A 27,157-nucleotide genomic window follows, 5' to 3' on the forward strand; every position below is an offset into this window, starting at 1 on the left:
TGTTATACCAGCAATGTGTATTACATGTACAATAAAAATAAAAACTACTCTATAATTTTAAAAAATTGCACTTCTAATTCTGAATACAACTTTGAACCACAGCTGTTATGTGTGAATCTGTAAAATGAAAGAAAAAAAACCAAAATGTTGCAAAAAATAGTTTTGTATGACATGTACAACTTTATCTTATCACAGCACCTTTGAATATACTAGAAAACCTAAATCTAAATATTTTGTAAAATAAACAAATATTAAGTTTTACAAAATCTAAGAAATCTTGTCTGCCAAAGAAGAGCATATATAGGAAGCATTTACTGTGTAACTAAAATTCACATGAGATTACTTAAGATATGCCTGTCCTGTGTCATTTCTCTTGAGAAGAGGAAAAACATTATACCTAGCTGGCTCCACAATTACAGCATCTAATTAAACAGTGAACACAGATAAATAAATAACATGAGACACTAGTATTGTGTGTTGAAATAAGATTTATAAATATTGTACAAAATAATGATTGATTTATTGGATCTAAATTCAGCTTTTAAAAAGTATTCTAAAGTATATGATTATTTTTTGGTTTTTCTCTTCTTTGGTACCAAGAATCAAACTCATGACCTCCTGTTTGCCAGCCAGGCACTGTGTTGTTGAGCTATATACACAGCCCTATGAATTTTATTGACAGTGTGGACATAGTTGTCATAAACAAAACAGAATATATGCATAAAACATTAATTAATGTGTGAATTTAAAATTGCTTTATCATTGTACATAAAGAAAATATCAGAAATATAATTACTTATGTATGTTACTGTCAAAAAATTTTATATTAAAGTAAAGTGCGAGACATTTTCCACAGTTTATTTTCAATTTATAAACTGTGGATTTTAATTAAAAAATACATCTTAATAGTATTTGTTACGGTAAAACTACATAGTAATTTTTTGGAACATCCTATCTCAGTTCTTGTTTTCTACTCCCACATGATTGGGGTTATGTTTCATAATAAACAAATAATGATGCATTTCTTAAACATCAGGGAGTGTGAAGAGCTTTTTGTTTTTCTTTTCAGTCATAAGAATAGAAATAAATTGTCTTTTAAAATTTATAAAGAAAAGAAAATCGACTACATCAAAAGTAAGTTTTAGTGATCAATGTGGTGGAAAAAAATTATAATCAACATAAAAACCTCAAAAGATTATTTTCTGTCATCTACCTATTAAGAAGAGTTTTTGGCTGGGAATGGGGACTTAGGTTAGCAGCATAAGTGCCTGCCTTGCAAGGGTGCAGTCATGAGTTTGGTCCCCAGTACCACAAAAAAAAAAAAAAAAAAAAAAAAAAAAGAGTGGTTGGTAATTACAAGTTTTTTATGATATTTATGTTGGTGCATGTTCTAAAACATTGGGGTTTTTTTTGTTCTTAAAACTACCTTGCACCCTGGATAACTTTCAGAGGGCAGTTTGTTTAGCTCCAACTCACTTTCAAACACTTAGTGATGATGCTTAGTCTCTCAGCAAGCATGTAGACATATTAAACATCAGTGTGTAGAACAAGAAAGCTTTGGATTACATCAGAGTTGTTGACATTCATAGGGAGCAAACAGAGAGAACACATTATAAACTCTGTTACTGGAATTCATTCATTTTTAATTTCAATTACTGGATTAATGCTAAATAAAACACAAGGTTCATTGGATATCATTTTTAATGTATTTTTTAGTTTTTTTATAATGGGAAATCTAGATTACAAAACTAATGATCTTAGACAAATTGTGAAATTACAATTCATTCAAAAATGGGTAAAGTAATGGAACTGCTACTGCTAGAAAGTTATATCTCACTGCAGATTTCAATAGTTGATGTCCTGGAATCAGTCTAGGACAAGAAAAATAACACATTATCAAAATCAGATGGTTGTGTTCTACAAATTTTATTTGTCAAGCATGCTGCATGGATAAAATTCACATACCATAATACAGATGCACAAAATTAAAATTATTAAATTTAATCATAGTGACTATGAATCCTATTCCTGGGTACTTACATGCTGTTATCATTTGAAACCATATGTCATATCTAGAGCATGACTTCAGCCATGAGTTATAACTGTCCAAACTTTTCATCATTGTTTTTACGTAATTACCCAAATTGCAATATCTTTCAACTTAAATCACAGAAATTTGATAGAATATGTTTAGGAGTTGAAGAAATGAAATAAGTGAAATACATATCTAAGACAGTAATTGGTACAAAGAGGACCCCTCAAAAATAATACTTTCAATTTCACTTTCTATTTTTCAAATGTATGTTCTGCAAAATATTTTAATGGAAGAATGGTTCTAAGCAGCTCTCAATTTTGGCTATGTATTTCTTACACATATAAATTAACAAAACTTATTCTAAAATAGTTTTTGTACTGAAAAATGTTAGTCATAAAAAATAAATGTTTATTCTTTCAGTGAGAGGTGTTAATGGATGATTATCTGTGGATTTGTTCACTTAAATTTGTAATATAAATACGTATGAAAACTTTTTATTTCCAACATTTAATTGCTATTGTAAAAAGAGAGGAAAAGAAAGTGCTCTAAAGGATATAACTGCATGTATGTTTAAGTGTATAGGATTGATAACCTCATTACTAAGTTTTTGTTGGGTAGTTGAACAGATCTGTTTGCAGTCTCGCTGTTCGAATGGCCACTTTGTATGCTTCACTTTTGTAACTTGAACAACTATTTGTAAGAGGACAATATGTAATTATCAACTAGTGATTTCTTACTGTGTATTTTTTGAAATTACGTATTATTTTCACCCATTTTTGTTTTGTTCTTTATTTTTTAAATTAAAAAATGCTTTTCATAAAACATGTAGACACTTATGCTAGAGAAATACATCATGTAGATGTATTTATACATAAATGTACTTCTATACAATGACAGCTTTCTATTTTTTCTGAAAAAGTAACTAAGAAAATTATATCTAAAGTAAATATTTTCTAGCTTTTTAAAATGAAAAAATTCTGCCACGACTTCTTGTTATCTTATAGCCTACTAAGACAGTTTTATTTCTGTGCATGAATATTTCCATTCAGATGAACATTGAACTCAATGTTAGTATCATCATAAAACTTCATTTTGAAAATATATTTCTCCATTTAAAGTGGAATGCTTGTGACATTTGATAACAGTAATATTTCATGTAACTGGCTGAATTTCATCAGCAATGAATTCTTATTGTACTTGTTGACACTTTTATTATGTATAATTTTTAAGAACATACATGCCATATTTGAATTTTTAAATACAAGACATCTTTTTCAATGTTCATTTATCTCCTTAGAATCTTGAAATATCAGTGAATATAAGACTTTTCTCCTGGAATTAATTATAAATTGCAAAGTGTACATAAAGTGTTGAAACATGAAAAATGTAGCACAAAATGTAAATATTCAAATAACTTTTAGTATTGAATTAGTCTGCCTATGTTCCTAAATTCATACTGAAATGATAGAAATGAGTATGAAACAACTATAAGACAATCGCATAAAATACATAATTTTTAACATGTGAGAAAATCAAAGTTACCATCTGATAACTCACTGATTTTAAGACATTTCTTTTAGTTAATTAAATTTTAAAAATAGCCAGTAGCTCATTCTCAATACTTGATTTTGATAATTTAACTAATTCATGAAGGAATTTGTCTTATGTTTAATGAAAAGTTTCTTAGCTTTTTAATACAAAATGTCATCATGGGGAAGGTTATTAATTTAAATAATTTCATAAAATTGCAAACTATCCAAAAATGAGAAAATTTTAAAAATATTTAATTTTTTGTTTTTATCAATGCCTTCTTACTGTCTGTTCATATACTCAAGAATAATACTCATAAAATATCTCAGAAACTTCAAAAAGAGCTGAAACCAAAATTTTCTCTGTTAACTAAATTTGAGCCAATCTATTAAAATGATAGCTTATAAATACAGTTGATAAACTCTACCATTCATATACTTTTTAAATGTAGTACATTTAATCCAAGAAAAGTGTTCTTTGGATATACGACATACATAAAATATTACTCATATAAACCACTTTTCTATTGAGAAATATTTCCAATAAGCAGGACAACAGATATAAAATTAGAAAATATGTGCTTTTAATGGTGAAATATAAAAAGGTACATCCTCAATAGATATTAAGCATTTGTTATGTGTATTGTACATCTCTGGGAGAAAAACACTGAACTCATTCAAATCATAGATAATCTGTATCATAAAATCTTTCATAGCATAACAGGAATTTTATGAAGAGACAAAAGGCTAATTTTACAATCTCTAACATCACTTAATTGCAGGCCTATTGTAGTAAAACATTCATGCAACTGAATGAGTATCTTACCTTAACTCTATGATTAAAGTAGAAACATTAATATTATGTATTATTTAACTGTGCATACCCTTTAATGATTTGCATTCTTAAAATTGTTTCCAAAAGTATGGAACATCCCTTTTCATGGTTATCTTAAATGTACTGGACATCTTCAATATCTCTATCTCTGAATGAGACAGAATCTGTTTTTACTCTTACGGTGCAACTGTTTCATTAAGCTTTAATAACTTTTCTAAAGACTTTATTCTTTATGTACTGCAACTGAGATAACTGCTTCTCCAGCAGAAGAAAAATAATGCAGTCAACATGTAGCATAATGAGAGTGAGAAAAATAAATGTAGACAATTCCATCACTTAACTTTATTAAGAAATAGTATTATTTTTTTGATTTTTCAGATAAATTTTTCTCATTTAGACACAGAATAAAAGGTTAAAGAAGTGCTATACAAACCATAGATTTCATAGTGGGCTTTAAATCATTGTGCAAAAATTTCATAAGTTTTATTAAGTTCTCATTTCTCTTTGTGCCCTTTATAATAAATAAATATACTTTCCAAAATTCATTACTTTACAGAAAGTCATCTTATTGGTTCTGTATGTCTTGCATAATTATGCAAATACTTAACTATTTATCTAAAATTGATATTTCACATGGATTCCATTATTTGGCTTGGGGATAAACATACTGTTATTTTTCTAACCCCATTCTTCATATATTGTATAATTATAGACATGATGAAATAGTATGAGCTTGAGTGCCTAATATGAAAATTACAGTTTTGGGGGGAATAGGGAGCATATTGTTTTATGGAGGGTGGATAACTTAGTGCCATTTAATGGATTTGGTAAGCCACAGATTTTCCCAAATGAAGCTGGAATTCTCAACACCATGAAGAGCTGCTTATGAGATTTTAAAAACTTTGTGTGGGATAAGTATCTCAAACTTTTCTGTTGTCTTACACAATGTTAATTAGGGCAATGCTAGAAGCTTTGCTGTGGAATGTTTCCAATATACTGGCTTCATATCATCACCTGTAGACAAAATTGCCTCTGTTAGAAGCATTATCTTCGATTTACATGTCTTACAATAATCATTTATTTTGTTAAGATTTTTTTTCATTAAATTTAAATTAACTCATGCTTATTTCAAAGATTTTGTGCATTATGATTGCACATATCTATCAAATCAATATTTTGCAAACATTTACATTAGTTGAAAATAATAAAAATATAAATATTGGTTGTTTAGCTAGAAACTTGGATTACCTACCAGTCTCGTGTGTACAGATACAGGGGTCTTGAACATTGCCACTGGATAGCTGCATTCGGATACACTGTATGGATCAGAATTGCTGGAGGAACACTTGGAGATGGAATCACAGACCACAAATGTGTTATCAAGGGGTAGTTCCTGAATGATGTGATGCTTGGAACTCAAGGGAGTTTCAGGCTGGATCTGGAAGGCTGGCTGTGGAGAGGCAGATTTGTAGTGCTGGGCCAAATCAGGACTATCAGGTTTGAAGGTAGTTGGTGTAGTAACCCAGTTATACTTGGTCACGTTTTGTTCTTCCAGCTCAATAGGGAGGTCTAGTGTGATGCCACTTCCATCATTGTTAGCATCTTCTGCCTTCGTTTTTTCAATAGTGACAAAGTTAAACAACAAGTTTTTAGGGACATGCTTCTTCATTTTGCTTTTCTTTTTCTTCATAATTATCATCTGCCTATTTTCTGGGTTTGGAGTAACCCATTCAGAATTCTGTTTGGTATTCTGAGTAGAGTTAAACTGTGTTGATTGGTAACATCTTACTACAGCAGTGATGAAAATCACTAGGATGACAATTATGGCGCCAGCAACAATAGCAATCATTATTTTAACATAGTCACTTGGTGAGGGTAAATCAGCTTTCTCAATATTCTCAGTCACTGATGTTTCTATGCCTTTGTGCACCAATTCATGAATCAGTGTCAAATTAGAAACTGACTCATTCACAAACAAATTCACAACCACAATACTGAAGAGAGAATTAGGTTGTCCTAAGTCCTTAACTTTAACTACTAGTCTGTGTAAACCAAGGTCTGCAATAACACATTTCTCCTTCAGTGTAATATTGCCTGTTTTTTGGTCAATTACAAAGAGCCCTTTTGTATTTCCTCCTACAATACTGTAACGAAGCTCAGAATTCAGGCCAGTGTCATTGTCAGTAGCAACTACTTTGAAGATCACTGTGCCTGGATTAGTGGATGGTAGAACCAATTCATAGGAGTGGTTAGAAGAAGGGACAACAAAACCTGGTTTGTTGTCATTGACATCAACCACATTTATGGTTATTTTAGCAGTTGAAGAATGTGATACCCTACCACCATCCTCAGCCTTTACATAGAAAGTATATGATTCTTGTTTTTCTCTATCAAATGAAATATTTGGCCTGATGACACCTGTCTGTGGATCAATGGTGAACTCATCACTCATATCTGAAATGGAGAGGGTAACTGCAGAATTCTCTCCATAATCAGGATCTGTCACAGTAATTAGTCCTACTGTGCCATGTCTTGGAAGGTTTTCTGGAACATAGAAATTGTACTCATTGTGAGTGAAAACTGGACTGTTATCATTCTGATCAAGAACAGTAACAAAAACTGTTGCATTGGTCATTAAAGATGGTATCCCATTATCTTTTGCCAGAACAGTGAAATAGTATTTTTCCTGTTTTTCTCTATCTAGTTTATTCACTGCAGTCAGGACACCTGTGCGTGGATCCAAGTTGAATTCAGATGGAGCATCCACACCCAGAAGGTAACTGATTTCAGCATTTTGCCCATTGTCTGCATCTGTTGCACTTATTTTTGTCAACTGAGTGCCAGGAGAATTATTCTCTGGAACAGAGAGACTTATGAAGAGTTGAGTGAAAACAGGAGCATTGTCGTTTTCATCTTTCACTTTGACGAGGAGCAGTGAAGACTGATTCAGAGAGGGTTTCCCAGCATCTGCAGCAAGTAATTTAATAGCGTATTCCCTTGTGGACTCATAGTCAAGGTATGCAGCAGTTTCGAGGAGGAACTGATTGCTGAACACAGGCCTTAATCTGAAAGGAACTTCATTATCTGTAAAGCACGTCACCCTACCATTGTGCTCAGCATCTTTATCGGTCACAGTTATTAAAGCAACTTTAGTGTTCAGTGGAGCATTTTCTGAAAGAATCACAGTGCCATTGGTTGGACTGATGATATATCTAATGTCAATTGATGGGATATTATCATTAACATCTGTAATATTTACCAGCACTATTGCTCTTGCAGGTACTGATCCACCATCACTGGCCAAAACAAGTAATTTGTGGCTTGGTGCTTCTTCTCTATCCAGTAGTTCTTTAATTGTGATAAGTCCAGTGGTAGTGTTAAGATGAAATAATTTCTTAGCAATATTTGATATTAGATTGCTGAAATAGAAATGAATCCTGGCATTTTCACCAATGTCAGCATCTGTTGCATGGAGCTGTGTTACTGAAGTGCCAATGGGAGCATTTTCTGGTATACTAACTTCAATTTCCTGCTCCCTGAAGACAGGATGGTTGTCATTAGTATCAGAAACACTTACTTGCAAAATAGCAGTACTTGATCTTTGAGGAAAACCACCATCTTCAACCTTTACTTTCATCACATATGTATCCTTCTCTTCCCTATCTAACTCCCTTTGTACTATTAGTTGTGGCATCTTATCTCCTTCTGGTGTTTCAATGACATCAAGTCCAAAAATATTTTGGCCCTGGAAAATACAAAATATTTTTATTTATGTTAATACATATTAAATACATTAAACTAAAATGGATCAAAAATCTAAATATTAAAATAGAAACATTAAAGCTGATGGAAGATAAAATAAGCAAAACACTGGAATATATAGATGTAGGGAATTATTTTCTAAATAGAACCTCAATTGCACAAGAAATAACAGCAAGAATTAACAAATGGAATTACATCAGATTAAAAAAAATTCATACCGCATAAGAATCAATGAGTAGACTGAAGAGACAACCCTACAGTTTGAGAAAAAAAAATTCTGTCAAATATGCTTCAAGTAGTGGTCTAATATTTAGAATATACAAAGAAATCGATGAAATTGAATCACTTAAAACCAAAGACCAAGAAATAGGCATGAGACATGATCAGAAACTTCTCAGAGGAAGAAATACAAATTATCAACAAATATATGAAAAAATTTTCAACACCTTGGCCATTAGAAAAATGCAAATTAAAACAATACTAAGATTGCATCTCACTCCAGAAAGAGTAGCAAGTATTAACAAATCAAAATATAGCAAACACTGAGAAGGCTACAGTAAAAAATAAATCCTACTTTATTTTGGGGGGAATACAAACTAGAAAAACTATTATAGAAATCATGAAGATTTCTCAAAGAACTGAAATTAGAAATCCGTATGACCTAGTTATCTCCCTGCTAGGTATCTTCTACAGATATTTTAAACATCATACTACTGCTATACATGCATAAAAATGTTTATAGCAGAACAAGGTGCAATAGCTAAACCTAGAAGCAGCGTATATATGCATTAACAGACAACTGAAAAATAAAGTATGTTATCTGTGTATAATGGAACATTAACAACAAATTTGAGATATTTGTTCAAGTACCTGGAACATGTCATGCTAAGTGAAATGAACTGGACACCTAAGACTAAATGCCATATTGAATTTCTCATTAAAATGAAAGAAAGTACAAAGCAAATAATAAAGGACAGATATAAAGGAACAAGCGAATGAATATCTTGTAGTAGGGAAATAGTCCAAGGTAACAAGGTGTGGAATAAGGAGGAGGGGAAGGGGAAATAGGTAGAATAAATTATGCCTTGTATGGTAGCCTAGTAACCTCAATCAATATAAGCATTATATGTCATAACATGAGTGATGGTTAATAATGTCAACAAGAATGAAAAACGAGATATCTACTAATAAACTTTTAATTTTTTTTTTACCTTTTACCTTTGTAATACTGTACAAAGAATAATTTCAAAAGAAATCACAGAAATAACAAGTTTTAATGTTAATACAATAAAAGTTACAATACCAATAGGTAGTAAAATTTTGCATTCTCATTTTAAGCTTTTTTTTTTCAGAAAAAGTTATTGCAAATGCTATGTACACAATATAATTCCAGGCATTACTTATAAAATATATAACCCCACTTTTGACAAACAATGTATGTACAGTTCAAAAACAAAACAAAAATTCAAAGAAGTTAATACCATATATAAATTTCATCCAAGAATAATTTACATAGGTGTGTCTACATTTTTTTGATTTAGCTATTCCACCAAAGCCTAATGCAGTCATAGGTGTGGCTGTTTCAGAGGTGGCTGGATGTAAAGTGTATGATTAATTCATGGTACAATGCTCAAATTAAGGGTATGTAATTAGAAATCAATCTACCGATTGGTGTAGCACTGCCCTAATCCTAGTAGTCAACAGAATACAAAAGGGACAAAAAAAAAAAAAAAGAACTCCTAAATTCCTTTTGTTGCTTTTGTTACCTTCCTTCAACCAAGAAACTGTTTCTGCTCTGTGATGCCTGTCTAACATGCCATGGTGCTTTACTGTCAGCTGATGACAGACTACAACCTCTACAAACTGTAAGCTAAATAAAATGTTCCTTTCTTAACTTGTGGGTCTTGGTTACTTTTTGTCAGTAATGAAAAAAATGTAACTAATACAATTTGGTACTGAGAAAGGGGTAATTTCAATGACTATACCTATGTGGTTTAATTGCCTTTAAACTGGTTTCTGGGAAGAGAGAATTAGAAAAGGTTTAGAGATACCAACTACAAAAATAAAGCTGGAATGCCTTAAGATACACTTGGCTAGAGATTCTAGTCACAGTTCAGAAGACCAGATTACTGGCAGAATTCTGATAGTAAGGATCAGACTAAGGAGGTTTCTGCTAAGAAATATTGAAAAGAAAAAAAAAATCTAAGAAAAGAACAAAATAAGCCAGGGATATAGCTCAGTCACATAAGCTCCTGCCTATCAAGCACAAGGTAATGAGTTCAATCCCCAGTACAAAAAGAAAAGAAAATCTGCATTGGCTTTTAGACTCCAGACTGTTTTATTATGGCTTAGCAGGAAGTTGGTCTACATTTTGATCATTTCTGGAGACTACTTGAGAGTGATTAATTAAGGCAGCAGATTAATTAATCATGCAGAAGAATTATCAAGGCAGTCTAACATTGACGTGGTTGATACATAGCTATTGCTGGGGTCTTTTAGCCAGAATTATGTTTAAAATCAAGAACATAGAACCCAGGAAAATGATTTAAAGTGTTTTAAGTTTGGACAGAAAGAAAGCTACGGTAAGTTGTACATTTCAATGGTAAAACAGAGAAAAAAATTTCATCACATAAAAAAAAAAAGAATAAAATCAAACATTTAAAAAAAGATAAAAGATGGCCTTAAGAAACTATAGGAGTTGGGGCTGGGGATTTAGCTCAGAGGCATAAGCTCCTGCCTTGCAAGCAGGCCATCATGAGTTCGATCTCCAGTACTGATAAAAAGGAAAAATACAAAAAAAAAAAAAAAAAAAAAAAAAAAAAAATTGTAGGCAGTCAACAGGACTACAGGCTCTGCTATCTTAGAGCTCCAAAGGTAAAAGACTTTGTTTTGAAAAAAAATTTAAAAAAAAACTAAGATTATCAAGTTTCAAAATGGCTTTAGCCTAACAAAGTCGTTCCTCAAAATTTAGTTCATAAGCACTGGACCCCTACAGCTAAAAGAAAGCCTGCTTTAGCTGACTCATACTTTGACATCATCCATGTGGTGATAATTATAGGTGAATGCAGAAATGCAAGATTTGTGAGATCAGAAAGATTTCCAACCAGGTTTCAGAAGAAGGCTTGGGACGCCAGGCAGTATGTCTCTGAGAGTGCAGTTTGTGAAGATGTGAGCATGAAGCCAAAAGTTCTGTGGAGGCCCTAGAAGTTTAGAAAAGCAAATATATATATATATCCAAATAACCTGAAAAAAGCTGAGAGTACTGGTCACGGCCCTCACAATGTGTTACAGATTTCCAGGAATGCTAAAAGTAAAACTGTGAGACTTAGTATTTATCCTGCTGGATTTTACATTTGTGTTGGTCCCATTCCTTTAAATTCCCCATCTATACCTTTAGAAATGATAATGTTTATCATGTATCATTATATGTTAAAGTATGTAACTTTCTTTTAATTTGTACAGGGGCTTACATTAAAAAGTTTACCTTAAATTTCAGAAGAGACTTTAGTCAGGCTTTTCAGTAGTGCTAAAACTAATGACTTTAGAACTCTTAGAGACAGACTAAATGATTTTTACATAAGGAGATGTACATGAGTCTTTGAGGGGTCAGGGGAAGAAACTTATGGTTTGTATTTAGATGACTTCCAATGCCTCATGTGGTTATATGTGGGGCTTTTTCAGAGCCAGTTAGATCTAAAGTGTGTAATTGATTCCTGATGCAATGCTGAAATTAAGGATATATAATTTCTAAATTAGTATAATAATTGGTTTTGGACGGCCCTAATTGTGATAGCATAGAGTATGATAAGGAAAAAAAAAAAGGTGTTATGTCCCTTTTTTGCTTCTGTTATCTTCTACTAACTAATTTTTTTCCTCTGTGATGCCTGTCTGCCATGCCATTGGCCTTAGAGCCAGCTCATAATAGACTAAAACTTCTACAAACTATAAGAAAAATAACCCTTTTCTCTTTTAGCTTGTTTGTCAGACATTTTGCCTGAACAATGAGAAAAAGGTAATTAAAACAATCTGGTGTACTGATTTAGAGTACTGACACATGTAACATTGATCACTGGTATACAAAATTGCCAGCACAATTTCAGATCAAGAAAAATTTATGGAATTTGTAGCAATCTCATGTAATGCAAAATATTTTATTTCATTTGTGAATGATATCTTTCTAAATAAGCTTTGGGTTTGCAAATATAGGACAAAAATGCTGAAACAAGCAAATCTGATAAGTATAGAAACATTCACACCAAGCATGGTGTGATAACGCATGCCAGGTGGTGCATTAGGTAAGTGATAAATCAAGCACTCTGGGAGACTGAGACAGAAGGATGCAAATTTAAAGCCAACTTGTACAACTTAACAATTTAGGAAGACAATGCTTCAAAATAAAAACTTAATAATAGTTGTGTAGGTAGCTCAGTGAAAAGCCCAAGGGTTCCATCAGTGGTACAAGAAAAATTAAAAAGGAGATATAACTTATGCTGGATATAAAATTATCCAGAGAAACATTTTTTGCTTTGAAAAAATTAAATAGAGAATACTTGTTGCTAAGTGAATTGCATTGTAAAGATCTACATGTAATATCTATTATTTCAGATAAAAATTAACTGAATCAACCACTGCAGTAAAATTTAACATTTTTCCATGCTCAAATGAAAGTCACCTATTCACTGCTTATCAAATGCTAATAAATAGTGCAGCACATTTGAGCTATAAATCTGGTACAGTGATCCAGAAAATGCATATATTTCCACTACTAATAGAAATTGTTCCAAAGGGTTTGGATTCCAGAACTGATTAAATAAAAGTTGTTTTTTCTATACATCCAGGAATGCTGGTTGAAAAAAAGTATTTCTAAATATTTTGCCACTGCTTGCTTTGTGAATATTTTTTTCTTCATTTTTTACACATAAAAATGCATCTGTTTTCACAGAAATGGAAGAACATAATTTCAAGTGAAGAAAATCATAATTACATGGCAATTTAAAAATCAACAAGGAAATATATTTCACATTCTCAATTTAAATATAATCAGTACAATAATAAAATTTACTTTAAATTTTGTGTGGTTTGTTTTTGGAAACTTACTAGCAAGCATAATATTGCTTATACAATTGATGATGTGATGTCATTCAGATTCTATGCACTGTTTCTGGAACATATCTGTGCCTATTCATTTGTAACTTTGTCAAGGGAAATACAATAAAAATGTGTTATAAATAACTTCAGCTGCTATTCACATATTTATCAATAACCCTAAGTTCACCAAATTCTTCCTTATTTTAAAGTTATATTACAGAAAAAGAATAATATGCAAAAAAACACCAAATGCTTTTAGAGGTAATAGATTTGCACTAAAATTTTAATGGCAGTTGTATACATAAAATGTGTAAGATACCATATATTTTGTGTACTTTAATTAGTGGCTTCACAAAATCTGTTAGCAAGGTATTATTTATTCAATAAAGGTGTTGTTTTTTCTTCTCTTCTAATTATCCCAAATTTTTTGGAATAATAAAACAAAATTTTTTCCTCTGTTTTATAATATTTCAATGATAACTTTATTTTCCTTTTGACAAAAATGTAGTCAGCAAGGAAGGTCCTTAAAATGACTTTTTTGTACCAGGCTTTTTCTTACCGCATATTCTCTCTTCAGATCGTTTTAATATATAGTAGATATTATTGTCTTTTCATGATTGTATGCAAATGTCATTTGTTTACTCTCAGAGAGTAAACAAATATTTGATTACATTATGTGGAATATATATTCAATTTAAAATATTTCATTGTGCAAACAGATTCATAATGTTAAATGTTAGAAAAAGTGAGATTTAATTGATATCAGGATTTCTATAGCCATGATCACAGATTTAAAGGTGAAACAAATCCATTTGTCAGTTTTTCATTTTTAAGTCTGCATTATTCATTTTGTTTTGAAAAAATAGATTTTAACTTTCAGGAAAAAAATACTCTTAAACAGATGATTAACAGTTTAACCAATCTGTGGTATGAAAGAAACAAAAGACATACTTTTATTCACTCTATAAACCTTGCAGGTGGAAAATTATCACTTTCCCTTTCTTTCTGCTTCTGACATTTTCTCTATTTAGTTTATGTAACTTTCAAGGTTTCAACATGCCTTGTGACTTAGAAAACCACTATGTATATATTATACTTCACCCAGATATTTTAATATTTTACATTTTATTGAAAAATACTTTCTTTTTAGGAATATATTTTCAAGAATGTGATTTTAATCATTGCTTTTAATTGAAAAGTCATGTAAAACAAATGAAACATGTCATTTAAATGTTGCTAGTCAGCTCTTTTCAGCAGCTGCTCCTTTGCATTTGAGTAAAATGAATAGATTTATGAGAAAATAAAGATCATATACTGAATTCCTGAAAATCAATATTACAATGGACTTTATTTTCAACTAAACTGACTCCCCTCTTTCAAAAGAGGACACTGGGACTCAGCTCTCTTTCAAAAGAGGACACTGGGATTCAGAAGAGTTCTATGACTTGTCTGTAATTACACAGTTTACTGAAGCGTCAGATTTAAATGCCAAGTCTCCTATGAATTGAAAGGCTTTTTCACTAACCTACAACTACTTCTCAAAAAGAAGGTCTTTCTGGCACTGGAGAAAAACTCTGTAATGTGAAGAGTTCTCAGTTTGAGTTAATTACCAAGTAATTAGTACCATTCAAAACAAAATAAATGCAACTAAAAAGGTGTTTCTTGGCTTTAGAACACTGAGCCTGGTTAAAAACAAGTTTCTTCCCTGATTTCCTCAAAACATCTGTAATCTCATCACCCTGGGAGGCTGAGGCAGAGGTGTCATAGATTTGAGCACAATGTGAGCAACTTAACAACTTAGCAAATAATAGCTAAAAATAAAAACATAGGGTTGAAGGTATAAATCAGTGAAAAGGCCAAGGGTTGAATGCCACATACCCGCCAAACAAAGCACCAAAAAGTAAAAGCACTTTAACTACTAATGAAGTCTTCCCAAAACTAATTAACATTTCCAGAAGCAGTATTTTTGCGATGCAACAACCATCAAATATATCAAAGAAGTAAGGAAAACTTTTACAACCAACTAATCGACTCTTTACGGACTCATAGAGAGGCTAAACCAAAAGAGGCCTAGGTTGCTTATGAAAGCATGGATATGTTCAAATTGTTACAGGCAGATGAGTTAGTTAGAAATCTTATAGGAATTGAGATAGGGCTAAGTCCTCAGTGCAGCCAGTGCAGACACCTGGCAACTGCAGGGGATCCCGACTGATGCCTCCTGCTGTGGGCCAAGCCTCAAGACAAAAGGCCAAACAAATGCACTCATATCCTGAGGACTGATACTCTAAATAGCCCCCATCACCCTAGGGAAGTGTCACTGCTTCTAAGGATGCCCACTTTCTACATGACTCCCTTCCCCATTGTCCCTAATGTAATCAGTATTGCCTGAACTATCGATCTTAGTGGCTACCTATAGTTATGTCTCACCTCATGCCCATTTTCCTTGTGTGCTCCTAGTCTTCCTCCACCTCGAACCCATGGTTTTACTCTACAAAAGTCCCTGGAAACGACAGAGTCCTTAGCAACCTGCTCAGGATCCCTTCTGTCTCTCTTCAGACAGAAGCTTACTTTCTCTCGATAAATATAGGGGCTGAGGATTTAGCTCAGCGGCATAAGTGCCTGCCTATATATATATATATATATATATATATATATATATATATTCTGCTCTTAACCTCCATTGTTACTAAAATTCATTCTTCAGTATTAGAGAACGCGAGCTTGTACTGGAACAGTAGGTTGGGAGTTTCATTCCCCAAAATGATTAACAAATAGACATTTAGGTAAATATGACTAAGGATATACAGTGAATTTTTTTCATAACATTACAAAATAGTATAAAACTCAGGAGCTAAGAGCACTTGTGACAATTGAATCTATTAATGAAAAAAAACAATGCTCATATTAGTTCATTATACAATAACATCAACTTTTATATTTCAGTCATATCCAACATTTTCAATTTGTTTTAATGTGCTTAACTCTAGATGGTGCTAAATTAATCACTTCTTATATATTGTATCAAATAGCATAGAGATATTTTTAGTTTAATAATGTAACATTACTAATAAATCATATCATAAAATGAGATTAGAAATGTGGTTCCCTATAAAAAAGAATCAATATTTCTGTATTAAATCTCAAATTGTTTAACATACTCTAAAACATAGCCATAGTTAATAATTTTGTCATTGTATGTTTTATGTCTAAGCCTGAAAGGTAGATTGGTAAAAGGTACTGATATTTGACTGATACAAATATTCAATTTATACCATGGGAATATTTTATAGATTAAAAATGTGGCTAATGTTAGTGCTTAATGTGTTTTCTATGTATATAGATAGAGCATATTGAAAAACTATTGCTTAATTAATGAAATATAAATTCCTCTTTAAAATTAGAAATAAAATATCTCCCAAAATTTCTATCATTCGGCATTGTCCTCACCTATATACAGTGTTTTCAAGTATCCATATCCTGTCCTAGTAGATCTAATAATTTTCTGAAAAACAGCTTAAACTTGAGGCAAAAAATTCTACACTGATGCAGGACATGATTAAGAGCTGCATTTTAGGCATTCGTCCCAGGCCTGGGTTGCTGCTGGCTTTCCTTAGAGATATGGCTGTTCTTGGAGGGTCAAATGAAAGAGAATCAAAGGACTCTTTGAAAAGTCTTTAAAGCTGGGTGTGTTGGTGCACACTAGTAATCCTAGCACTCTTGAGGCTGAGACAGGAAGATCCCTGTGAGTTTGAGGCCAGCCTGGGCTACATAGTAAGTTAAAGACCATCCTGAACTAGCAAGACTTTGTCTCAAACAAAGAAACAAAGAAGTCTTTGGAGACAACTCGGTGTATAGATAGCTAAAAAGAAGTTAACCTTAGTGGGACTAAATAAATAGTTGAGGCAAATTTCCGTGTGTCATCAGATTTTATGCAGAAGTTGAAGAGCCTTTTCTTTGAATTTAAGAATTGTGTGCCTTTAATACCAAGATGAGTTTTCAGTTTAATTTCAACATGGAATACCATGCAGAAAGTGAATTGACACCCCTTGAAGGTGGAGTTTTGACTCTGGATCCCTCAAAAGTGTCATCTACCTCAGAAAGTCATAAAGGAAAACAGAAGGAGAAGAAACATCTTAGAGAACTGTCTGACCTGCATCCGAAGCACTTGGGGGAGTGCAGATCAATAGAAAATGTAACTCCTTCTCAAGATCCTGATAGCCTAGTCAGTGTGGCCAATAGTTCAAAGGACTTGGACCCAGATGAAAAGTAGCCCTGCCTGGGAGTTGCCAAAGAGCATGCCATACCTAAGGATTTAAAGAAAGTCATAGAAATGTTACCAGGTCTTCAGCATGTTAAAATATCAGTAATGAAAACTATCTGGTCAAAAGAAAACTTCCCTGGAGAAAACATAATTTCCAAAAGCTTTTCTTCTCACTCTGATCTGATTACAGGTGTTTATGAAGGAGGCTTAAAAATCTGGGAATGTACGTTTGACCTCCTGGCTTATTTTACAAAGGCCAAAGTGAAATTTGCTGAGAAAAAAGTGTTAGATCTTGGCTGCGGATCAGGATTACTGGGTATAACTGCATTTAAGGGAGGAGCCAAAGAAATTCATTTTCAAGATTATAACAGTTTGGTGATTGAGGAAGTGACTTTACCTAATGTAGTGGCTAACTGCACTTTGGAACATGAAGAAAATGGTGTAAATGAACCAGATGCAAAAAGATGCAGGAAGTCAAAAGTAGTGCAAGAACTGGGTAACTGTCGTTTATTTTCTGGAGAGTGGTCTGAGTTTTGTCAGCTTATATTAAGCAGTGAAAAACTCTTTGTAAAATATGATCTCATTCTTACCTCGGAAACCATTTATAATCCGGATTATTATACTACTTTGCACCAAACTTTAGTTAGACTGTTGAGTAAAGATGTACGGGTACTTTTGGCCAGCAAAGCCCATTATTTTGGTGTTGGTGGAGGTGTTCATCTTTTTCAGAAGTTTGTAGAAGAAAAGGATGTATTTGAGACTAGGACACTGGAAATAATTGATGAAGGACTAAAGAGGTTTCTAACTGAAATGACTTTTAAATATCGTAGTTAATATTCACTGAATGCCCTAAGAGGAATAAACTGAATGACCCAAAACTTTGAAAAAAAAAAAAAAAAAAAAAAAAGAGCTGCATTTTAAACATCCATTATATCTATATTAGCATCACTTATATCTTTTATATCACACTACTCATGAAAATAAGTGATTACATGAATTAGTAAATACACTGCAAATACTTTTGTTTGCTCTTCATTGTTATAGATATTTTGAATGCATTAGCATAGTCCCTAATAAATATAATTGAAACATATTTAAGTATCTAGTTAATGGCAATTCTTACAAAGCTAAATAACTATTGTGATAATGAAATGCAATTTGTATACAAAATAAAAAGTTCAGGCAGCTTGATAATTTTATGATTTAATAGTAAAACCTTGATTTTAGAGTAATGAGGTGGTAAAAAGTACATTGCTTCTTATTTATGTTTCTTAACTTCATAGTAACTGTATTTTTTCTACCTCTAGGAAGTTTACCAAATTAGAAGTAGGTCTTTGACCATAGAAAAATGACATTATCATATCAAATTCAGCATTTTTAAATGTTTAACGATCTACTATCACTCAAAGGATTTGTTTTGCATTTATAACCAGTGTTGTCAAAAGTTGATAAATTTTGACTTCATTAAACTAGTGTTTGATAATCAAAATACAACTTCAAAGGCAATCATCTGATTTCTACTTTAGTGTTCAAGCTTTTTTGGGCATGCTAAGAAGTGTATGAAAAGAATTTAGCACAACTCCATCTAACTCATTTAATAAACACTATAGTCAGTAGTTGAGTAAATCGTAACTTTTCTTATTATATTATCATTTTCAACAAAATACTTCCTCAAAATTCTCTACTTCAACACTTTTATAACTAGAATCCCAGAAAGTATTTTGAAAGCCTAGAATTATCCATAGGGTTAGTTTAACTGAAATCTCCTTTAGATGATACTTACAATTGTTAGTAAGCTCTCCTGTTTAGTTCAGATAAATGTTGCCACATACTTGCTCTTGGTTTCATTATCTTTCATGAAGGACATATTCCTTCTTATACTATTGTTGATCAAAGAAATATTTTGGCTTTATTAGAGTTGTTTTATATCTAAATATACACCCACAGCCTCCCATGCTCATAGGGCTTTTGGTAGGTAATATGTTCATGGATATGTAATACTCTTTAATGGATTAGTCTATTATGAGCATGTAGCTAGATGTGATGTTGGCAGGTAAAGCCTGATAGGAAGATGTGGGTCACAGTTTATACCTTGGAAGAACATTTCTCCCTCATTCATTTCTAGATTGTTCTCTGCAGTTTCTGCCACCAGGCCACGAACTACTTCTCCTCATCCATGCCCCTTGCCTTGCTGAACTGCTTTGGAGATAGACCTCTACAAAGGTGAATCAAAAATAAATCTTTCTTCCATCAAAGTTTGGTGTTTGGTACTGTGTCTCAGGTATGAGAAAGTAAGACACTAGGTATCACAAATTTTAATTATTGGACATTCAAAAAAGATTTCTCTCTCTATATATATATGTGTGTGTGTGTGTGTGTGTGTGTGTGTGTGTTGTGTGTGTGTGTGTGTGTATAAAATATATGATGGTGTAGCTACTACACTTTAAAGACTTTTTATAAGCCTATTTAAATTTTTTGTTGCAGCTATTGGCTCCTCATTTAGACCATAATAGCATGCACATGCTGTTGATATCTTGTTTTGTTTACTGTTTAGATTTCAAATGGGAAAGTGCTTTTAGGAATTAAGAAAATGAGAGACGGATCACTGAGTTTGTGATATGGAAAAGTGTGTTCTTCTCCTTGGATCCTCCACTGTCTATTTCTGAGCCAGCATCCATTGAGTAGCTTTCTTCTGCCATTGTATCTCTGTCTTGAAGCTAGCCAGAAATGCATTGAATGCATTGTAACTGTGAGCAAAACAATAAACATTCATTCTTTAATTTTCTGGGGTTGGGAATTTGTAAACAACAACACAAGTGTGACTAACTGGAGCCACAGAACTGTTGTCATTGCAATGACTGCTCTTGAGTTTGTGATATAGAAGCCTTTAGAAATGATTGATAGAAGTTTGGAAAAATTTTGAGATGCTGACTAGAGAAATCTGATGATGCTGTAAGCTGAATTTAATAGGAGAGCCTGGTCAAAGTAAAGAAGACCAGAATGCTGATAGAAATGCTGAGTGTAAATATCGGAATGAAAAGGGGTCAGCTGAGAAGTTCTCCATTGAAAATTGCCTGTACATTACCAGAAAATTTGTCTTTATTTTACCCATGTACTGATACTTTGTGGAAGAATGAAATAGAGTGTAGTAGAATTATTAATCTGGCAGAGGAAATTTCGGAGCATTTCAATGTTCAGGATGTGGAATAGATACTACTAGCTGCTTTTAGTGACTTATAACTTGAAAATTATGAGCTTTATTATTCATTTGTTCATTTATTTTACATGAATACTTCTAAGAAGCTTCTTATCCTCAGAGAATATCTTGGGGTTTTCATAAAACAATAAAAACACTATCAAAAATTAAAGCTTCCTTTAGCAAATCTCTGACTTAAAATGATATTTAAAATCTGTGTTTGATTTTATTATGTGTGATGTTATGAACAGCTATTTTGAAGAAAATAAGACATTATGACAGTCATTGCTGATTTAATATCATCTTGCTTTGAAGTCCTACCAGGCTTTTGTTCTTCTGTTTCCATTGGTTCTCTCATATTGTATCTTATTGGATTTTAATATGTGTGAGAGTATAAACAATTTTTTATGGAAAATGAGATAATATCGTTGTTCATTTTGTTATTTAGTTCTGAATGCCATGTAATACTTCGATTCTCTTGAATGGTTTTATACTATTTTGGTAAGTTTGATACTATTGTATGTGAAGGTATGCTCAACTATTTCAAAGAAAGAGACATTATGTTAACTACTGTTTATATTGGGTTGTCTTGGGCTGAAGTACTGTGTTGCTTACATAGCTCTGTTCTGATCTTCGTGATTCTGTCCTCTTTTGTCTTAATCTCTTTAAAATAATAGAAAAAAACTATTTCATTTAGAACAAATATAAAAATTAAAATGTTTTGACTTAGCTCTCCTATGTCAAATAGACTTGATAAAGATGATGATTGGCTTATATAAAGAAAGGGATAAAAAATAAAACAAAGCAATCATTCAGAGCTTGAGAGAGAAGAGACAAAATTGGATTTCTTAAAAAAATGACATTTGAATGATATGATAATGCAGCAATTCTAAATGGTTGACAAAGTATATGAGAAAATATTTTTATTTAGCCATAACTATCATATGAAGGGAAAGGAGTAAGCAGTGACAAATAAAGAGGAGACATCTGATTCAAGAAATAAGCTAAATGTAAATAGAGGACATTTTAAAGATTGAACTAAGTTCTAAAGTAAATGTGGATGGAGGGGCATTGGTTGAGAAACAAAGTATTGCTGTCATATTTTTTATATAATGCATGAAACATATATAATATATTAAATGTAGATGTAAAACAATCTTGTTATAGAGTGCAAAGCATCAGTTCTTTAAAATGCTGAGAAACAGTGTAATGTTAAACTATAGAATAAGCAATAAATGTTTTTAGAGCTTTTATTCAAGATATTAACAAACTTATAGATATTTTTATTTCATTAATTCTTATGATATCAAAGCTTCTTAGATAATTTTAGTCTTCCTCGTAATATGCTAGAGAAAATAAAGGCACAAATACCATAATCAAAAAGTATAGAAAATCACATGGAATTACTACTACCATTGTTAGAGGAATTACCATTATCATCAAAAAAAGTTTTATCTTTAGCTGCAAAAATATTTTTCAGGTAAATGTTGGCAAAAATTTATTACTAATATAGGTGAAGACTTATTGACAAAATAAAATGTTATAGCTGACTGAAAGTCTTTTGTGAAATTTAGAAAGCTTAAGGTTCCTGTGATTATAAAGAGATTAAATAATTCCATATTCTTGATGGCTCCATGACCAATTCAAAATCAAATGTCCTATAACAAAATAAATATATTTTTCTCCTTACTATCATTATTGTAAAACCATATTAATTACAATATCTGTTATTAAGCTCCTCAGATACAGTGACTATTTTTTAAGACTTTCATTTTGATTAAATGATTAAATATGTTAAATTTAGATGGCTAAAATTTGACTAAATATTAGTATTTACCTGAAATAATTAATACAAAATTTTAACACAGCGGATTTCTATTACTTATATTTTCACTTTATTATGATGGAAAAAATTAAAACATATTTCTATATATGAAATAACCCAAGAATAGAATATGTTCTCTACATAAAATCTCTACTTAAATGAGGTCTCCTAGACAAATATTCTTTGTCTCTGCTGATTTAAAGTCATCTTGCTTTGAAGTCATAGTCTACATAAAATCTCTACTTAAATGAAATGAGCTCTCCTAGATAAATATTATTTAAGTTAGACTATCCAAAATACTCATAATTCTTTTTTTTTTTTTTTTTTTTTTTTTTTTTTTTTTGGTCTTTTTCCTTTTTTCGATACCAGGGATCGAACTCACGACTGCCCGCTTTCAAGGCAGGTGCTTATGCCGCTGAGCTAAACCCCCAGCCCCAATATTCATAATTCTTAAAAAAAATTGTTTTTGTTAGGTCTGGGAGAAGGGGGAGAGGCGGAGAGAGAGGTCCGCGGGAGGAATGGAGCGGAGTGGACGGCCGTAAAAGTAGTGGTCAGCAGTGGCTTTATTCCGGGACTGCGGGGAGGGGGCCCCCGTCACCGGCCCCGGGCGCAGCATTGCGCCCGGGGCGGGTGGTCTCTCTCTCTCTCTGGCGAACTCTCTCTGGCGAACTCCTCCGGCGAACTCCCCCGGCGAACTCCCCCCGACACGTGGCGTGGGGGATCTAAATAGCTTAAGCTTAGGGCAGTGCCCCAAAGGCCATTAGGCATGCACAGATATCCCATTGGCGCACAGGTCCTTAAGGATGGGGATACAGAATCACAATCAAGTCCATAGGGGGCAGGGTAGGGGAGGAGTTTAGCTGCAGCCTTTTCTGGCTACAGTGTTTCATCTGGGCGGGCAACTCTTTCATATCCCGTCTTCTGGTTATTAGGAAAAGGGGCGAAGATCTCTCTCTGTAACTACTTCCTGCTGGCTGAGGGCACTGTATTGGGGTCTAGGGGGGTTTGACGGGATGAAGGTTGATGCCCAGGTAGACACTGATGCCAGGTGTTTTAGCCAGGACAACTTTACTGGTGAATGTACGTATGTCAGACTGGAAAAAACAAAGAGACATAATGTTATTAGGAGACATGGCACTATTATTTTTAAGGACCCAGGTGAGGTAGATTGAGGTAGGAGCATCATCATGGTGAGGTAGAACTCTGAAAAATAAGTGTGAGGTTATTGAAATCATGAGAGATGATTACTCCCCCATCTGAAAGCATCAGGAGGGTGGGTGTGTAAAACTTGTCTCTGGTCTCAGCCAGCAGGAAGTAGTTACAGAGAGAGATCTTCGCCCCTTTTCCTAATAACCAGAAGACGGGATATGAAAGAGTTGCCAGCCCAGATGGAACACTGTAACCAGAAAAGGCTGCAGCTAAACTCCTCCCCCACCCTGCCCCCTATGGATTTGATTGTAATCCAATATCCCCATCCTTAAGGACCTGTGCGCCAATGAGACACCTGTGCATCTCTAATGGCCTTTGGGGCACTGCCCTAGGCTTGGGCTATTTAGAGTCCCCCACGCCACGTGTCTGAGAGAGAGACCTCCAGATTCCAGTGGCCAGTACGCTGGTCTCCTTTCCCGTGTTCCCGGAATAAAGGCCTCTTTTGTCTTATACTCCTCAACTTTTGGAAGCATCTTTTATCCTTTGAAGACAGACCTATCAGTTTTGTTTAGTGAAACAAAGTTGACATTTTTCTCTAATAGGTCTTTTCATATTGTGTAAATTTATACTTGCTTGGTTTGCCCTACAAATGTAGAAATATGTCCAGATAGTAATTAAAATATAATTGCATTGAAAATTGTTCCAATGTATTAAAAAATAAGCAATATAATTTTTGTTGCTGTTGTACCAGGAATGGAAATCAGGACCTTGTACTTACCAGTCAGATGCTGTGCTGCTGGTCTACATCTGCAATTCCACAATACATTTGTTGTGGTTTGCCATCCAAAATCACATTTTACATTTCATAGCAAAACAAAAATATACAAACAGCTCTGTTTGTGCCATTTTGATGACAAAATATCTATCTGTGTGTATATGTGTATGGGTTCACATACAGTATTTTGGTGAGCTTAGATCTCCTATAATTAATTAACATTTTAAGGGAAAATCACTTGTAACATGTTTGCATAATAAAATTATGAAATTACAATTTCTAATAGCAAAAATATACTTCAGCAAAGATCTGGTAAAGGTTAATTTGTTTTTGAAGCATTTATTTATTCTGTTATGATACTAGGACATTTAACTATTCACCTTTTCTTGATTTATTTTGTGAAAATGACTGTAAAATGGTAAATACAAAGTTTGAACATTAATTTATCTAGTATTTTAATTTAAAGAGTGAACAATTTTCAAGTGTGTTTTAAATTTTGATGTAAAGATAAGTTGCCTTCAAAGGCTGGTCCAATACCACGTATGCAGAAAGTATGTATTGAATTAAATTCAAATAAAATCAGAAAATTTCCCCCAGAATGACTGCATTATTTTTATCACCACTTCTGATAAAAGGTGTCATCTTCTCTCATAAAAAAGTTGACCTACTGATTTATCTCACCTGGACTGAAACATCATACTTAAGTTCACTAAGTGGGCCTCTCCAAAGCAATGAGTGTCATTATATTCAATATAAAGTGATGCAAACAAAAAGAAAAAAATGTCAAATCAATTACACCAACTGAGGTATTTAGTAGATTTGATTAGCATTGATCAAAATTACGAAAGCTTATTCTTAATACATTGGAAGAATGTTTAATGTAACTGCATTTTAATTGTTGAATGGACATATCTTTACAATATTAGGTAAACTAAAAAAAAAAAACTAAGGGAGTGCTTAGCATGTAGAAGGTCTTGTGTTCAAGACTCATAAGCAAATAAATAAATAAATAGATAGATAGATAGATAAATAAAAAAATTACGAAAGCCAATTAGATCTGTGGAAAACCCCATATTCTAATTGAAGAGTACTATACCTCATAGTTTATGTTACTTAAAAATATTTCATCTTCAGTTTTAAATCATTCCTTTTGCCAGAAATAAAATTATGTAAAAAATGGATTATTATTTAGATTGAGTGGTCAGTGAAATAACAAATCAGATCTGTGCCTAATAAGAAAATGTAACAGAGCATCTTATAATTAGTTAGTAATATTAAGTTAAAGGTTATGATACCAATAAATTGTTCAGCTGTGGAAACACATTTGTTATTCAGATGTTCAATTTACATTTTCTAGAGTTGGGCTAAAATTTCCCACATATCTATGAGGCATTATAATTAATAGATGTAGTTAATTTAAGGCATCAATGCACTGTGAATACTAACCAGGAATCTCATAATAAGTTTGAGTAATGAACTCAAATTTTATTTTATCTTCTTAGCACTACAGTCTCATTATGATATTAATTGATAGCAGCAATAAAATGTATTTATGAAAAAAAGAGTTTTATGATGTCATTTTTCTATAATGAAGGTATACTTTAATAATAACCTTGGAATTATCATTAGCATTTGACTGGTTTTTACTTTTAAATATAGATCAAAAATATCATTCCACACTTCATAATGTTCAGAGAAAGTATATTCAAGTAATTATAAAGTTGAAAATATGATCCACTAAATAAAGCTTCACTTTATAGTTTAAAAAGAGAAAAAATTGTATTCAGACTCTTCTGAGTCTTGGAGGCAAGTAATCAAAGTAAGCCTTCTAAACAGTTACAGTCATTGCTTGATTTTATGCCTGTAAACAATCCTTACTCCAGTCTCCCAATATTATGTATTTATTTGAATTAAGCTTAAAAAACACTACTTTTTCAGAATAATAAATTTTGTTTGCTTTTTGTCTCCACAATATATTATTTTGTGCCTTCTTCTCAGAAATTTGTGCCAGCACCAATTTGCGTAAATCTCATCTAGTAATAGATGAGTTTTCACAATTAGAATTTTCTCACCCCAGATTTCAAAATAAATCCAACTTCATCTTTAGTTTCATAAATTGAAGTCTGATATTGATCATTGAAGAGGGTGCTTAGTTATAAGGGCCTGAAAATCTTGATTTCATATAAGAGCTCCACCTCAGATTAAATTGTCTACTAGGGTTCATAAAAAATTTCAGAATTCTTTATGGAAATAAGTTAGAGTAGGATCACCAATCTGGGAAAAAGTTGATCTTTGTGCACTATCAGCACAAAATATCAGTCTGACCTACTGTTATACCTCCTTTAAGGGAACCAATCAGCAGATTATAACAAGGTTAGTTTAGGAATTTTACTGATAGATAACTTGATATCAATAAGTTGATAGATAAGATAGAAGACTAAAGCAATAAATCAAGACATCTGTAGGATCTGTATTCATATTAATTTCCTATGTGATGTAGCCATATAAAGAATGAGGTACCTGACACATATCCATATCATGGATCAGTGTGGGTGCTTAAGAGATATTTCTATTTGTGAAAGTGTTGGTTTCTCTGTCAATGAAACAAAGAACTTTGTAAATGAACCGTCATTTGAGTAAAAATTTAAAAGTTAAAGAGACATAGAGATACTGTACTTTCCTACTCCCGACTTCTTTAAAAT

The 27,157-nt window shown here is 32.5% G+C and overlaps 2 protein-coding genes across 3 annotated transcripts in view; one reads left to right on the forward strand and one right to left on the reverse strand.

The window, feature by feature from the left end:
• Positions 1-1,395: 1,395 nt before the first annotated feature.
• Positions 1,396-27,157, reverse strand: part of Pcdh11x (protocadherin 11 X-linked) — a 195,221-nt gene continuing 169,459 nt past the window's right edge. The window contains exons 7-8 of one of the 2 annotated variants that reach the window (XM_003471041.5): positions 5,652-8,144; positions 1,396-1,871 (exon numbers count right to left, since the gene is read on the reverse strand). In XM_003471041.5, coding sequence (XP_003471089.2) covers positions 1,827-1,871; positions 5,652-8,144 — 2,538 coding nt within the window. In that variant the 3' untranslated portion in view covers positions 1,396-1,826. Of the gene's footprint in view, positions 1,872-4,499; positions 5,414-5,651; positions 8,145-27,157 lie in introns of those variants that run through there. The other variant, XM_023565585.2, reaches the window with a different exon arrangement.
• LOC106027920 (histidine protein methyltransferase 1 homolog) lies at positions 17,176-18,388 on the forward strand. The gene is given in 1 exon segment (XM_013153639.2): positions 17,176-18,388. A coding segment is annotated over 1 exon segment (1,107 nt). The 5' UTR covers positions 17,176-17,237; the 3' UTR covers positions 18,345-18,388.

This window comes from Cavia porcellus, unplaced genomic scaffold (genome assembly GCF_034190915.1).
Source record: "Cavia porcellus strain 051 isolate PalLab524CR breed Dunkin Hartley unplaced genomic scaffold, mCavPor4.1 scaffold_3, whole genome shotgun sequence".
Lineage (NCBI taxonomy): Eukaryota > Metazoa > Chordata > Mammalia > Rodentia > Caviidae > Cavia > Cavia porcellus.